We start from the raw sequence: 15,377 nt of genomic DNA on the forward strand, positions 1-15,377 counted from the left end.
CCCGCTCCGCGCCGCCCCGCTCCTCACCCGCCTCGGCCGCGCCCCTCTGTCTGCCCGCCTCCGCGCCCTCCGCGCCCCTCCCGCGCTCCTCGCCGCCGATCATCGCGGGGACCTTCAACTCGTACCTGAAAAATAAACTTTATAGTTTGAACAATCCCGGTGTTGTCGGGGGTGTTGCCGGGGGTGGCGGTGCGGAGGGCACCTGTGCGCGAGCAGGTCGGCGGCGGGAGGCAGGCGGCGGCGGGCGCGGCGCGGGGCGTGCAGCGGGGGGGTGCGGGCGAGGCGGGCGGCGCCGCGACGACGCAGACGCAGCGGCAGCTCCCCGGCGGGCGCCGCGGCGGCGGTGCGCGCGCAGAGCTGCTCCACCGCCTCGCCGCTCCACCCGATGACGCACTGCGCGCCCACCTGCGACATGTACCATACGATTACAATACCACCCCGATATCTCCATCGAATCCTTTCGAATCATGGAAACGATCGTATAAAATCGTATTGGTGTTCCTTCCCCGAGCGGCCGCCGGGTTCGACTATTCCGCCGTTTTTATAAATCTATTTTTATGTTTAATCATAATTTCTTTCTCCACAAAATTTTTAAAATATTGTTTTAGATGAAGATTTTGGAAGAATCCTTTCTTAGTGCTCGCCTATATAGTGAGGGGCTCGGGGCTCGGGGCGTGGGTCATGAGACGTGGGGCGTGGAGCGTGGGGCGTGGAGCGTGGGGCGTGGGGCGTAGGGCGTGAGGTCTGAGGCGGGGACGTGGTGCGCTGGGGTGCGCTAGGACCTGCACGATCTCGTCGCCGTCGTGCACGGCGCCCGAAGCGTGCGCGGGCGAGCCGAAGCGGATGTGGGCGAGCTGGTGGTGGCCGCAGAAGGAGGGCAGCACCTCGAAGCCGAGAGCGCGCGCGCCCTGCCGCAGCGTCACCGTGTCCAGCGAGGCCGGCTGCAGGATCATCGGGTCCGACACGTCCTGCGGAAGCAGCGGCCGGTGTCGGTGAGTGTGAACGTGCGCTAGCGGGTGCGTGCCGGGTGCCGGGTGCCGGATGCTGCACCTGTATGATGTAGTCTGCGAGCTGCGCGGCGGCGGCGGCGGCGGCGGCGACGGCGCGCGCGGGCTGCTCGGCGAAGCGGTCGCGCTGCGCGCACGTGGCCGCCTCCAGCGCCAGCTTCAGCAGCGCCGCCTTGCGCTCGCCCAGCGCCGCGCCCGTGCCCGCCCACCTGCGCCCGCATGACACTTCACATTACACTTACCGGTAAACTAACTATCATTGTTCTCCATTGTTTAGTATGTGTATTGATGTGTAGTTTCATTTTAATATTTATTTATTTACATTCACCGATTTACATTTCTATCGGCGCGTGAAAAACTCGTATCATTATCAAAATTCTGTTCATGGAATAAGGTATCCCCACTCTCGTTACCATCATAAAAGCGGGCATGTAGTGCGTATAAAGAATTTATTGCGCAAGAGAAGTATGCATGCCTGTCGAGCCAGCAGACGAGCGGCTTGACGGCGTGCACGGTGCGCGCCACGTCCGCCAGCGAGTGCGTCTCGAGGCGCGCGTCCGCCGCGTGCCGCAGCGCGCGAGCCAGCGACGTGGCCGCGCCCGACACGCGCAGCGCCAGCTGCTGCACGCACTCGCGCGACACCTCGTACTGCTGCAACACCACCCCACACACACACGCACTACTCTAACTGCAGTATCCATGCACAACATTCTCGTCGCAGTTGTGTACAGGTACAGCACACTTTACCTCTTCATTATTAAAAGTAAACAAAGTGAAAAAAATTATATTCCATACCAAGTATACCTTTGAGTCCAATTCCAAGCCAACATATTATATTTGTACCAAAAGTGCACATTTTTCATGGAAACTCACAAAACAGTCTGTTCTCTTGAACATGCAGGAGGGTGGCATATAAGCAACAACCATAAATTTTTAAAATATTGAATTGTTTAAGTCATATTGTAATTATGTTTTCCTTCCGTGCACCCTTTTCTATGTAAATTAAAGGTAGCCAATGCATCTGCAATTGCAGATGTCTATGAGCTGTGGTCGCTTTACTATTTCACTGAATTCACATAGCCGCTTGCTAACTAGCCAGCTTTTATTAAAAAAATGTGTGTTTAATTCAACTCACTCAATTTTTTTTTCTTCTCATTTTAATAATAAACTTTATCAAGTTATCTGTACACACCGCACAATGAGTGTCATTCCTCTACGACAATTTATCACATTTCACAAGACGAATCACCATTTACAAAAGTTAGTTTACGTTCAGTTACCAGTCATACAGCATGTGCTCACAACCATACAAACCATTAAGCCATAGCTTTTGAAAGTCAACCATATTTCTTCGTATTTAAACTCGGTGCTACTATTTACATGTATGTACCGCTCAATACATTATCATAATCACAGTTGTTTACAGACTTTAGAACTGCAATTGTGGTTAGCTAATTATTTGCATATTAAAAAATATATATTAATTTGCTTAAAAGAGGGGAGAAATGATAAATGCTGCTAAGTTGTTAACTAATATCTTTTACCTTTCTCCATAATGTCTACTTTTTTTAATTACAATTTTTTTTAAATAAGAGCTTACAATATATGTAAATGATACTTTGTGAAGGTATGCTACGCTGTGTGTTACAGAATAATATTATAATCAGTGTGAGCCATTAAATAGTAAACTTATATTCACATTCATACACAAATTGCAACAAAAACTACAATACAACGAGTGCATATACTACTATTAATGTTCACCAATTAATATAGAACTAGAATACAAAATATTTTAATTTTCTTTAAACACCAAATGGTTTTAAATGTTTTATAATAAGGAAAAAAAACTCAACTAAAATGTTAATGTGTGAATTCAAGTGCATCAAGTGTTACATACAAAGTTCCGCAAGTGTTCGACTGCTTCGAGCAGCAGCTCCTGGTGCCCGATAACGTGAATTCCGAGGTATTCGAGATCATCACATCGTAGGGTGAGCAGCTTGGCGCCGTCCAGGCCGCGCTGGCGAAGCGCCGGCACGTAGCCCGCCACCGTGGGCCCCAGCCCTGCGCACAACGCACGCACACTGTGACTCACCAAGCGAAAACAATTCAATCAAAAACACTATTTAATGTACAAACCGGACAGCCAATCCATCACCTGGTCCGGTGACCACTCTGCTATGTTTAAACTTCCCATTTTGACTAACTTGATTGATTACTATTAGTTATATCACAGCACATTTTCATAACAATACAAATCGCTTTACAAAATATTATCAGCCGACAGAACGGCATCGATGTTTATTGTCAATTCTGTCAAAGTCAAATCCTGTCCTGTAAAATGACATTGCCACTTTAAAAAACACATTATCCTAACTGATCTTGTTAAAAAATTTAGGCCTTCATAATTAGTGTAATATGTTTAACGTTATTGTTGTTGTTTAATAAAAGATTCACTCTATGCGGAATTAAGGAAAATAATTGGATTTTGCTTTATTATAAACTATATGATATCTATGGCTTCAAATAATTGATGATTACTGGCAGCTCGCTAGATGGCGCTTTTTACAATAGATAATAGGCTATTTAGTTATGTTAGTCGGAATTTAGAAAAAAAAACATGAATTAGCTTCTAGATCTATTTTTATGTTTTCTAACCTAGCTTTATTCAAGTGTAGGGAAAGGTTATTGATTCTGGCTAATATGCTGTTTTGCCTTTCGTCATCAGCTCACTATGTGTCCCCACAAAGGGGCTCGGAGCCTACTATAAGTTAGGATTGACTAGGCCATAACCAACCACGCTGGTCCACTGCTGTTTGGTTGACTTCACACATATCTTTGAATTTCTTCTCAGATATATGCTAGTTGCATCACGATGTTTTCCTTCACAGTAAGAACGTCGGATAAATGTTCACATGTAAATCGAAAATCTAAGAACACATTGGTACATGGCGGGATTCAAACCCAGGACCTGCAGATTTCAAGTCATGTGTTTAACTCCTGAGCCACCGACGCTCTGCTCATGCTCGTTGGCCACCTTACAACATAATTATACATTTGTAGCATACATTTGTAAATATGCTCCTAAAGGTGTATCTAAAGATTTTTAGATCTGCATTTCTTAGTGCGTATCATGGTTTTTGGTTCTGTCGGGATAGACGTATATCGAATGGACCTCACGCATCTGCAATCTGAGGTCACGACGAAGTCTTCCCACACATTCACATTCAGTAACTCGCTTCCGCAATACCTCTGCTGCATGTCATGCATAACCAAACATTTTTAATATAATTCCGCGGCCGCAGCCGTAATGATGTCGTTCCAGTTCCATCAGGAAAACTATTTGAAAACTCGTCCAATAAAATTTGCCGATACACATCGACATCGACCTAGGCGCAACACGGCTAGACGACTATTTTATGTTTATTGCTTAGCATTCAGGTGAAGAATTTGAAGTCATTAGCTAAGTAAGTAATCCCGGCGCGGCGAGCGCGAGGGCGATTGATGCCTTTCGGAGAGCGGAGCGCGTTCTTCACATTCTGTGTACGAATATGTAATAGCGAGGAGTGAGAAGCGAGGAGCGAGGAGCGAGGAGCGAGCAGGCAGCAACCCGCCGCACTCACCAGCCTCACAGCTCGATGCCAGCTTTGTCGGATATGCGTCTACATGCACAACTTATTAAACCTTTTATTTATAACTCGTAAAAAAATAAAGAAAATTGATGCCTAGAACTTTCAAAAATAGAACGACGTTGTATAACTAGGACGCATAGAGATGTATGGAGGCTACAACCGACATTTTCGTTAGATCATTTATAAGTCAAGGTTAATGGTACTTAGACTACTGTTACATTAAAAAAAATTATGTATACCTTCTAACTTAGAAGAAATTATTCATACGTATTAAATAATATGTACCTATTTTATAATTCGCATTATATCGGAGGCGAAGCGGCGGCGTGCGTGCTCACTGCTGCTCCACCAGATGGTGCCCTTTACGTTGGGAAAGTCAACGTGGAAGACGAGTAAGCGGCCAACTGAATGCTCCGAAAGAGCAAAGCAATAATTGATGGAGCTCTTCCTCCGCACAGAAAGAGAATATTTCCTGTTCCTTTGATTCGTCTACTCCATAAAACTAAAGGGTGGGAAGGGATAGAAGACTAACATTAGACCTCCGTCGCCCACACTCATTATACGAAACGCTTCCACTTGACGCCTGTCTTCTGTGTGGTCATGGTATTGCACCGGGGGAGTCGGACCGTTCGTGCACCAGATCTACAGCTGTTGTATTTTTCTTCAAGCTTCAGAATCTTTCGAACCCACTATTTATAATGACTTATGTAATGTTTAGCCAAAGCTGCTTGTAATACAAGTAACAAAGGTAAATGTGGCACATTCAAAGATAACTATGCACTAATCTGCAAACAGGTGGATACAAAGAAACATAAATAAATAAATAACAATATGTGTTTTATACTTAGACAAGCTTCCCTTTTGTAAATTGTTACGTCTTAATTTTGTATTCCTTGCAACATTAAGCACAAATGAGTTGACAAAGCGGCGAATACTTGTAGCGAGAGGGGTTGAGTGCGCACCCCGGGGTGAGCGCCGCCCCCCGGGGTGAGTGATCGCGCACACCCCACCACCTTTGTGACGGGGCAGGTTGCAGCAACTTTTACGTTTTAACGGTTATTTTGTGAAAGTAACACCGATGTCTGTCTTTTCGTTAAGTTTTCACCCGGGAACGTGTCCCTACTTTAACTTACCACTCACAGCGACTAGAAATTTAAATAATCGCGTAAAAAATTTAAAAGATTTTTAACATTTGTATTTGATTTGATGTTGGTTGCGCTCAGATATGTTCTTTGCTTATAGGTACCTACATACGTACATACGGCGACTGATGACTGACGACTGACGACTGACGACTGACGACTGACGACTGACGACTGACGACTGACGACTGACGACTGACAAGGTACACAAGAGTCGAAGAATATAGGAAAGCTTGTCGTACATCGCTTTATATTTCATTTTCTTGAGGTCCTCATGTTGTGAAGTATGTCGATGTCATTATATTTATTTTAATTAAACACTGTCGCTTACATGTTGTAAACCTATCAGAAGCAACACGCAAGTTCATTTATTCAATGTTAATGCATGATACAAAAGGTTCAACAGTCAGTTAAAGAAATGTTAAGTCATCGAGCAGCGTGCAGTATGCGGTGATCAGTGGATGTCATAGTGACATTATAGCGGTGCGGACATTGCGGCTGAGAGCGGGGACACGCGGACACACAGAATGCCCAGCGAGGTGAGTGCGCTTGGAACTTCGCACTATATAAAATTTCAGGTGTTATGTTTACATGTGAAAGTTGACATTGAACACAACCAACACAAGATTAGCATTTTTAAATGGACATGAATGAATTCCTTCGTTTAGACGTAGACGATAAATAGGCAATTCTTGAATCATGGTTGAATGGGCAACAGCATGTCATTGCTGCAGGAATGTCCAGCTCGGGCGAAGCAAGCGCATCACCACGACCACACAAAGACACGCCTCCAGCGTAAGTAATTCCACGTACAGTCTGACGAGTGTGTGTGCCAAATGATAAATCTTCATCTTATTTAAAATATAAATTAGGTGCTACCAATTGCTCGCGACTTGGTCCGCGTCAAATAGATGCTGTGTTCGGATAGAATTTAAATTATTAGGCTAATTATTAAACTTACAAAACATTTACATAAATAAACACCGCTTTTTCTAATGAAATTATAAAGGTTCTTTATCGCTAAAAGAGAATTGAAACTTAGTCAGGCTACGATGTTTGTTTCTTAGGCAAAGATATGATTTGATAAAGACAAGAGTATATAAACATTAAATATATTCTTTGTTTACCTTCTAACCATTACCTGACCTTTTATAATTTAATTGTACCAAAGTTGAATAATAAAATGCATTATAAAAAATATAAACAACACAGCATCTTATTGTAAGTAATTCCAGTAGAGATGTGTATGAGCTGAGCTGTAGGTAGCTTTACCTCACAACTACCTGAAACACTTCATTTAACTTGAAACCCATTATATTGTACAAAACAATTGGATTACAATTGATGTCGAGTTAACTGAGTTGTTGGAGTAAATGATCGCGAGAGTCGCGCGCGGGGGGAGGGGGCGGGACGCGGCAGTGCTCCGCCTCCGCCTGGACCTCTGCCTTGCACGCATCGCCGACTCTGCTACTGGATAGCACATAGCCACAAACTTAATTCTCAGTCAATATTGTAGAAGGTATAATTGAGCGCTTGGCTGTTTGATACAAGTCCAATCAACGTATAGCACAGTTTTCGGAAGCAAGTAGCGAGGGGCGAGTGTTGAGGCGTGCTGGACGCCGCGACACCCTGCGTGCCTGTGTGCACAGGGGCGTGAAGCGTGGGGCGAGGCCTGACGGCTCGGGGCGGGGCCGGCCAATGGCGGCGGGCACGGATGACGCGGCCGGCGCGGCTGGCGCGCCAGTCTCGCGCGGCGCGCCGCACCGGATGCATTCTTGACGCGCTGCTCCCGAACCTAAGGCGAGCCGAGCCGAACCAGCGGGAGCGTCCGCGAGCCGCGAGTGACCAGTGCTGTGTGTACATACTTATTGAGTGAGGTGCCATATCGCCCGGTACGGGCGTGCCGACAACCCCGGACCTGCAGCGCTCCGCCGCCGACACCACCGCCGCCGCCGGGGTCGCGATCTGCTCCCGCACTAGAAGGTGGGCTCGGCACCCGGCATGCATCATACGAGGCCGTAAGAGGCTAATGTCAAATCGATCATTCAGAGTTACATAAAGTTTTTCAAAGAGCCTACATCTGTCTTAAAAAGTACTTACATGTGTTTTCACGAAACATTTACGAAAAAACAACTGGTTCAAAAAACTGTAGTTCATCTTAAACTCGTATATTTTATTGATATCATCTATATTATAAGATAACAAAGTAAGGTCGGCAAGAAAAGTAAGGCTACTTAGTTGTACTGAGAGGAATATATAATAGTTGTTATTTATTTATTTATGTTCAGATCGATAGAGAATAGAAATTACTTTTTGTAAAACAAATAAACAATTGAAAGTATTAAATGAATCATACACATACACATACACATCATGTAATAGTTGGTAATGATGTTTGTTACACAAGTACATGGCTGCAGGCTGCTGCATACTGGCCGCCTCGTCCGCGTCACTTGACAAATAAGGTGCGGTGTTATACTGGAGCAACTTGTGATGAAGGATAATTATATTGCTTATACATGTAGATTACTTGAATGATTTACTGAGCAATGCCTCATGTACATATATACTATGTTTTACGTTAGTGCCGACCTTCTACCCGCTACCCGCTACCCGCTAACAACACCCGACGGCGCGCGTGACTCTCAGGTCAATAGGATATAGTAATTGCTAATAATAATTTAATTAAATGCTCACAATGTATTTAAAGTAAAATTCATTTAATTATTATCACTAAAGCAAATAGATTCTAATCAGAATTCGAACCTATATTAATTTCGCTTAAGAACGTCTCCCAAAAACATTATTAAAAGCAATAAATACATTTTTTGATAATATAGTTATAGCTACATCGTTGTTGCACGCTGCTTGTACACATGTACTGGTAGTATGGTGCGTAAGCGCAGTGCAAGTAACCACGTACAAGCGATATCACAAGTATCTGCCTCCTGCCGAAGTGATACTTATGTAAAATCCAATTAGATTTCAAACAAGTCTATGTTACCTTACTTACGAGTACCTGTATACACGTATGTACGTGCGTACATTAATGTTTCATATAAATAATGCATAATTAAGAAGAACAAACAAAGAACGGTATTACATTATAATGTAAATGTAAATAACATTACGTTTCGTAATATATGACAGTACGCGTCGCAGTAGAGCGCACAGAGACGCACAGAGACGCACAGAGACGCACAAAGTGAGCGGCGCGGTGGGGCGGCACTGCAGTGCTGTGCGCTGCCGACACACATCTATAACAAATGTCATTTCTCTGATATTATTGATGATAATAAACAAAACACTATATTATTGATAAAGATGTTGGGAAGTCAAGGCCACATTTTGGCCGGCGGCCGTCCGGCGTCCGGCGCCCGGCGCGCTGGCGGCCGTGCGCTCCCGGCTGCTACTCGTAGGAAATCTTACAATGTCAATTCATTTATTAGCTTTCATGAAATGTTTTCAGTCTCCATCCTTATGTATCTTTAAACTAATAATACTATTAACCTTCAAAATAAGAAGTAGCTTAGCTATAAAACCTATGCCTAGAAATGTTTGCTATCGTCCTAGGCACGTCGGAATCGGGCCTTACGAAGAGGGCGAAGAAACGCACTTTTGTGAGTACAAAATGTGCATTTTGCATGATTTAGTTACTCAAACCTTCGCATGTTCGCTTGTTTAAAAGTAAACAACAATTTTTTGCGTATGTTCATATCTATTACAAACTAGAAATGCTTTGTTTCTTTAGTATTTATTAAAACGTGGTAACATTAGAGCCGTGTGCCGTGTCCGGTTAAAAATAATTATATTAACCAGTTTTCCATGTATAAAATAAACAAACCTACGCATATAATTAACATAATATTAGTGAAAAGCTGATCGTTTAAATGTAACAATGAATAACTTAACACTTTTATCGATATATTCATTTATGTTTATTTCAATCGACAAATTAATAAAAACAATATCTACGTTTATTAATTTTTGAAATAGAAATAAAAAGATTTAGTTGTACGAGTATGTGTTCTGTAAATGTACTTGTATCAATGTCATGTTTCATTATATATGTTTTATATATATATAATATATGTACGAGTATATTGTGTTAGCAAGTGCGAGGCATCCTCCGAGGTACTCGTACTGTTCTTGTCGTCGCCGCGCCGTCACCTTCGTCTCTCCTAACTCAAACACGATCAAATAATTATATATGTTTACAGCACGCATTTCATATTGATACACTTAGCTGATCTAATTTATTATTTCGACGCTCAAATATGTCATTAACTAAATAAAAAATGTATGTCCTAGTTGGCAACCTCGTTGTATTTTACATCAACTTGTAGTGTTACCTGTTTCATGTTAATTATTTTAAATGAACAATAATGTTCACTGAATTTTTCCTGTCTAACATAAGGGTAATGTATTTTACCGGCTCTGGTATGTCAGTATGTTTATATTTATGCGGGTGTCGGGAAAATCCATTTTTTTATATTACAAGGTGGCAAACGAGCGAGCGGCCACCTGAAATCGCTGAAATAGCGAAGTGATCGTTGCCCATAGCCATACGCAATTGCATACGCGTTGCCTACCTTTAATCGACGGAGGAGAGGATGCACAGAAAGAAAATATTTTCCCTTTCCATGCATCCTTTCTTCCGGAAAGTCCACTTCCACTTCCCATCCTTTCTTTATAAGAAAAAGGGTGGTAAGGGAAAGAAGACTAAATTAGGCCTCCGGGACGTACACTCATCAGACAAACGCGGAATTGCTTCCCCTTCACGCCTGTCTTCTGTGTTGCGACCTCTTGCAACCGAGACGGCCGAGAAACTGGCGAGTGAGGTGTCAATCTATTTGCATTATTTCGCGGAGTGTCATAAACACAACAACAATCAGTTGAGCGCTTTGATTTTTAAAATGAACAACTTGTTTAACAAGTTGTAACGTTGTTTTCACGGAAGCATATATGTCGGCGGATCGCGGACTTGTAACACAAGTTGAATTTTACGCATTCCTGTACAAATATGTCTCGAACAGAGGTGTATATTTAATTTCATTTAACTACAATTATACAACTCACATCATTGACTTGAATCAGGTTTTAATAAAACAATAACAATACATTACCATTCATCGAACTTATTATATTTATACAATGAAAGAATTACTTACTACAAACTGAAGCCGGCTTGCGCTCCAATGCCAATGCCAATGCCAATACCAATGTCTTAACATCACAAGTTTAAACAATTATTATAATATAGTTGATGTCAAATATCACACATGTATACATCCAATATAATAAAAATATTTCTTATCTTATTAGGGCACAAACTGTCTCTGTAAGGACGATACAGCAACTCTAAAGCTTCATCACAATCTCGTGTACGATGGTGTACGTTCGCGTTGGGAACGAACATACGACATGCAATTAATAGTTATATTTATACGTTAATATGCTCCTGTATCTAACATATAAACATTACTTCTTGTAAATACGTATGAAGTGAACATATAGATTACATTAATGTTCGCTTCTAGTCACCTTTCTTACAAATGAATATTATATATTGAAGTGTAAACAAGTAATTAAATAATAACAAACTCAAACAACTGCTTCTATTTATTTATTTAGTATACCTTTCGTTCAGACGCTCGCTCGACCTGATTTGCCATATTGATTGGACACTGTATTATTCTTTTCTCATTGACTAATTTCGGCAAAATGCATTACATATTACACTAAAACACTAATTACAATTACTAAATACTATTACAATAAATAAATAAACAAATAAGTATTATAAATAGATAGTTTAATTTTAAAGAGTCATATCTTGATGCTGCAACTTAACGTTAGCAGATTTGTTTATATTTATACAATGATACAGTTGATTTAGTTGGAAATATCAGTAGCATCGTTAGACAAAGGTGGTAGGTGGCGGGGTGTGGCGATCAGTTGAGTGGCGCAGCGCAGCGTGGTGGCGAGTTGCGGTCAGCGCGCCCCTCTGCCCCCGCCCTCACACATCGATCTACTGGAAATGTACACAGTGTGATATTGTTTAATATACAGACAGACTATTATCAGTAGAACGCGTGCTGCTGCGAGTGATTGTGGGCACGGCACAACACTGTCGGTCGTATCACTGTAAAATCACTCATTTGTAAAAAATAAGTAATAAACGAATCGTTAAGATGCTCTCGCTACAAAAAGCTTGACCCGAAATAAGATCGGAGATAAGCCGTGTTGACATTAAGATTTATCTTTGAGAACAAATGAAAAAAAAAGACCTCCGTCTTCTTCACAAAAAATGTTTAATTGTTATAATGTGATCGGACAAAGGCAAGGTGTATCATGCCATGCCATGCACACGGCGCGGTGTTACTAATGCTTTCTTATTTCTATAATTCATTTATCATCGTTATATATTCTTGATTTATTTATGTTTTTGGTTTGACAGACAGACAGACAGACAGACGGAGTTTTGTTAGCTTTGTGTGCGTCATTGAAGTAGGAAGTGAGTCCTCTCTATTGGTACTCGTGCTGTAAGTTCATGCTATTGTGTTCTAATGTCAGTATCTGGGGCGCGTTCAGTTTTAACTGTATTACATATGTAATGTAAGAAAATCTACTCAAAATGTCATTACATAAACGTGTACATTTAAAACGTTGCGATGAAAACTGAACGTGAGGAGCGAAAAATAATAATAATAATAATTTATTTATCTCAGATAACATGGATCCATATTCTTATTCTAGGGTTAGTAATAGCTTAAAAAACTAATGTTAGTATAAACAATTTAAATTAAAAAGAAGAAGAAGAAGTGAAGTTTCCTCAGCGATGCCAGAATGCGCTAGTCTACATGTAAATGTATCCAATGCTCCAGCATCGCCGAGTCCCACCTTTCCGTCAAGGCGCTCAGGATCCTGTTAGGGCTGTCACGCACTCGCCGCAATAAGGAGGCGCAGCGCTTTCGAAGTCCGCGAACATGCCGGAGGCACTGCAGTAACGCGGCAGCCCCATCAACATCCTGAACGCGTTGTTGTACTGCACACGTAGGTCTCTGTATGTTCTCTGCGTGTAGTCAACCCACAGACTGCAGGTATAGAAGGATTGGCAGTATGCTTTAAAAAGAGTTAACTTAACATGTTCGGTACATTTTGCAAATCTGCGGGCCAACATGTTGCAGCGAACAGACAGCGACCTACGTTCTCTTTCAATATCCAAATTATCTTTCATATCCTCAGTGATCCAATGACCCAAATACTTAAATTTGTCCACCTTTTTTAATGATGTTCCACAGAGCAAAATGTTTGGAACATTTTTGTAGCGCTTGCGATCCGGACAAAATATCATAAATTCGCTTTTCAGTGCATTATATTTAAGTCCGTGGGACACCGCATAGGATTCACAGATTTTAACTAAGTGCAAGTGTGTTTAAGAAAAAGTGTGCATTTATAAGTTTTGTCATTGTGACGGTGAATTATCACTTTTATAAACACCTGTTTAACAACAATATTGTTACTCAAATTAGACCGGTTTACCGATTTTTCTAAACATATATAATACTTATACTATATTCATAACATAATGGAATGTCATTGTTAAAGCTCCAATTTAAATCAATGTTGAGAACGTGGAGCAAACAAAGCTCTTAAAGGATTCTATACCGAAGTTAGCTATCTCGAAAAGAAGACGTTACTTCCTCGGCTTGAGACAGGATACAATGCCGCGCGCAAATACAATGTCGCCCGTCGACTATCGCCTGTCGCCTGTCGCCTATCGCATTGTGCCCGCCACACCGCACGCTTAAAAACTTTCCTATCATCTCATCAGGTCATTCTCATTTACTTTTACATGTAAAATCTTCATTTCTATTATATTTTAAAACTTATTTATGGAATAAAGATTTCGAAAAGCATTCAGCAGAAAGACATAGGCTAATAAAACAGTGCAAAAAGTCGCAGTACAAATGCATCAATGGACATCGACCTGTTTTGTTATTACAAGCAATCAATTATTGAAGCGGGATAATATCAGGTATAGCGTCGCCTGTTGCGCTGCACGGTGTTAGCACACCAGACGCCGCGCCGCACCGCACCCGCGCCCGCGCAATGTTACGTGCGTTGCGGTACGGAGCGAGCAGTGCGGCGCTATGCAATAGATGGCGCTCACACTGCCGCCACCACAAATCACGCTTTACGAGAATCGGGAACCGTTCTCATTTGCATAATCGTCTCTTTCCTTAGTTACGGTTCAGTTATAAAAAGGGGATGAGGACTTAACTTTTGATTGTATGAGTATTTATTTGTATCACTAAAATAAGTACTACAAAAGTATAGTCGTAGACTAAACATACCAAAATGCATAGTTTTAACTTTTATTGACATATCTGACGATAAGCCATTTCTTTATTAGTTATTTTTTAGTTACAGAATAATCATTAGGCGACTTAATGATTTTATTGAACATATTCTTTTGACCAGCAAACCAGTTTTAAACAGAAATGTAGATCAGTGTGGCTACTATAGATACGCGTGAACTCTCATACAAATGACATGCGGCGCGGCTCGTTGTAGTCGTTTCTTGAACTTGACGTTATTTTACTTGTCCCGTTGAAGCCGTGGGCACAAAATTAGCGTCCTGCGGGGCGGCGCGCAGGAATGTAAAGAAAAATACTACTCCGCTGCTCGTTTCGTGCGTGTCGCCGTACAGTGCCATACTTTACCTCGCTCGTAGCTAATTTCGCGCCCGCCGCCTGAGAACTTCTGTAAAATGACCGCTGAAATAAAACAATTTTATGATTTTTACGAAGAGCACTATATATGAACATTTACAGCTCTATATATCTGCCACAGAATATCTTCTGTATACTCGTATCGTAGTGTGAAAGAATTTAACTCGCTCTCAACAAACGAGCATTTCGTTATACAAAATATAAGGCGAGTGCCGACTGCCTACAATAGCCGGCGAGCGGCGGCGTAGAGCACGCGATGCTATCGGCGGCGGCGGCGGCGCGGCGGCTGTGTCCGAAAGAGAGCAAAAGATGGACAGCGGCACTCGGCTGCGGCCGCGGCGGTACAAAGGCGGGGCTTTTTGCAACGCGGACGACGGGTCCCGCGCCCCCTCGCCACTCGGACGCCTGTCTCGCAAAGCTCACCTTTTATTTTGGCCGCGACCAGAGCTCGCGTGAGAACTATGCCCGGGGCTGGCTGCGGCATACGGCACGGCCCCGGCCCTACGATTGCCACACGATAACGACTACAGACCAGACAATAGACCGCCCCCCCCCCAGCTCCCAGGCCCAGCATTACTATTTATTATTTTATTTTTATAAAATCTTGACGTAGGATTTTTTGTAACATGCCAGTCGTTTTGAGGCTTATAGTGAGAAGAGTGGGCAGCCTGTTTACATACAATATTATTATTTGATTATTGAATAGTAAAAAAGCAATAAATATTGATTTAATTATGTGAGCGCCAAGGTACTGCGGCGCGACGTCCGCACGGTCGCTATTATGTATGCGGGGAGTCGCGAGCACGGCCACCGGCCACCTGGCCCGCAGCCGGCCGCGCTCCGTCCTCACACGACCAC

At 42.6% G+C, this 15,377-nt stretch overlaps 3 protein-coding genes across 3 annotated transcripts in view; 1 reads left to right on the plus strand and 2 right to left on the minus strand.

Moving 5' to 3' along the window:
- Positions 1 to 99: 99 nt before the first annotated feature.
- Positions 100 to 3,363, minus strand: LOC106125108 (connector enhancer of kinase suppressor of ras 3-like). The gene is made up of 7 exons (XM_013322188.1): positions 3,147 to 3,363; positions 2,908 to 3,071; positions 1,483 to 1,658; positions 1,051 to 1,216; positions 783 to 968; positions 203 to 405; positions 100 to 112 (listed from the first exon to the last, which is right to left on the minus strand). Exons 1-7 carry the CDS (start codon positions 3,202 to 3,204, stop codon positions 100 to 102), a joined length of 966 nt encoding a protein of 321 aa, XP_013177642.1. The 5' UTR covers positions 3,205 to 3,363.
- A 4,172-nt stretch (positions 3,364 to 7,535) lies between these two features.
- Positions 7,536 to 15,377, plus strand: part of vg (transcription factor vestigial) — a 32,130-nt gene continuing 24,288 nt past the window's right edge. The window contains exon 1 of the mRNA XM_013322643.1: positions 7,536 to 7,764. The gene's annotated coding sequence lies outside the window, so the exon portion shown is untranslated. The remainder of the gene's footprint in view (positions 7,765 to 15,377) is intronic.
- Positions 12,701 to 13,138, minus strand: LOC106125109 (uncharacterized). The gene has a single exon (XM_013322189.1). It carries the CDS (start codon positions 13,136 to 13,138, stop codon positions 12,701 to 12,703), a length of 438 nt encoding a protein of 145 aa, XP_013177643.1.

This window comes from Papilio xuthus, unplaced genomic scaffold, assembly GCF_000836235.2.
Source record: "Papilio xuthus unplaced genomic scaffold, Pxut_1.1 DF825928.1, whole genome shotgun sequence".
NCBI classification, from domain to species: domain Eukaryota; kingdom Metazoa; phylum Arthropoda; class Insecta; order Lepidoptera; family Papilionidae; genus Papilio; species Papilio xuthus.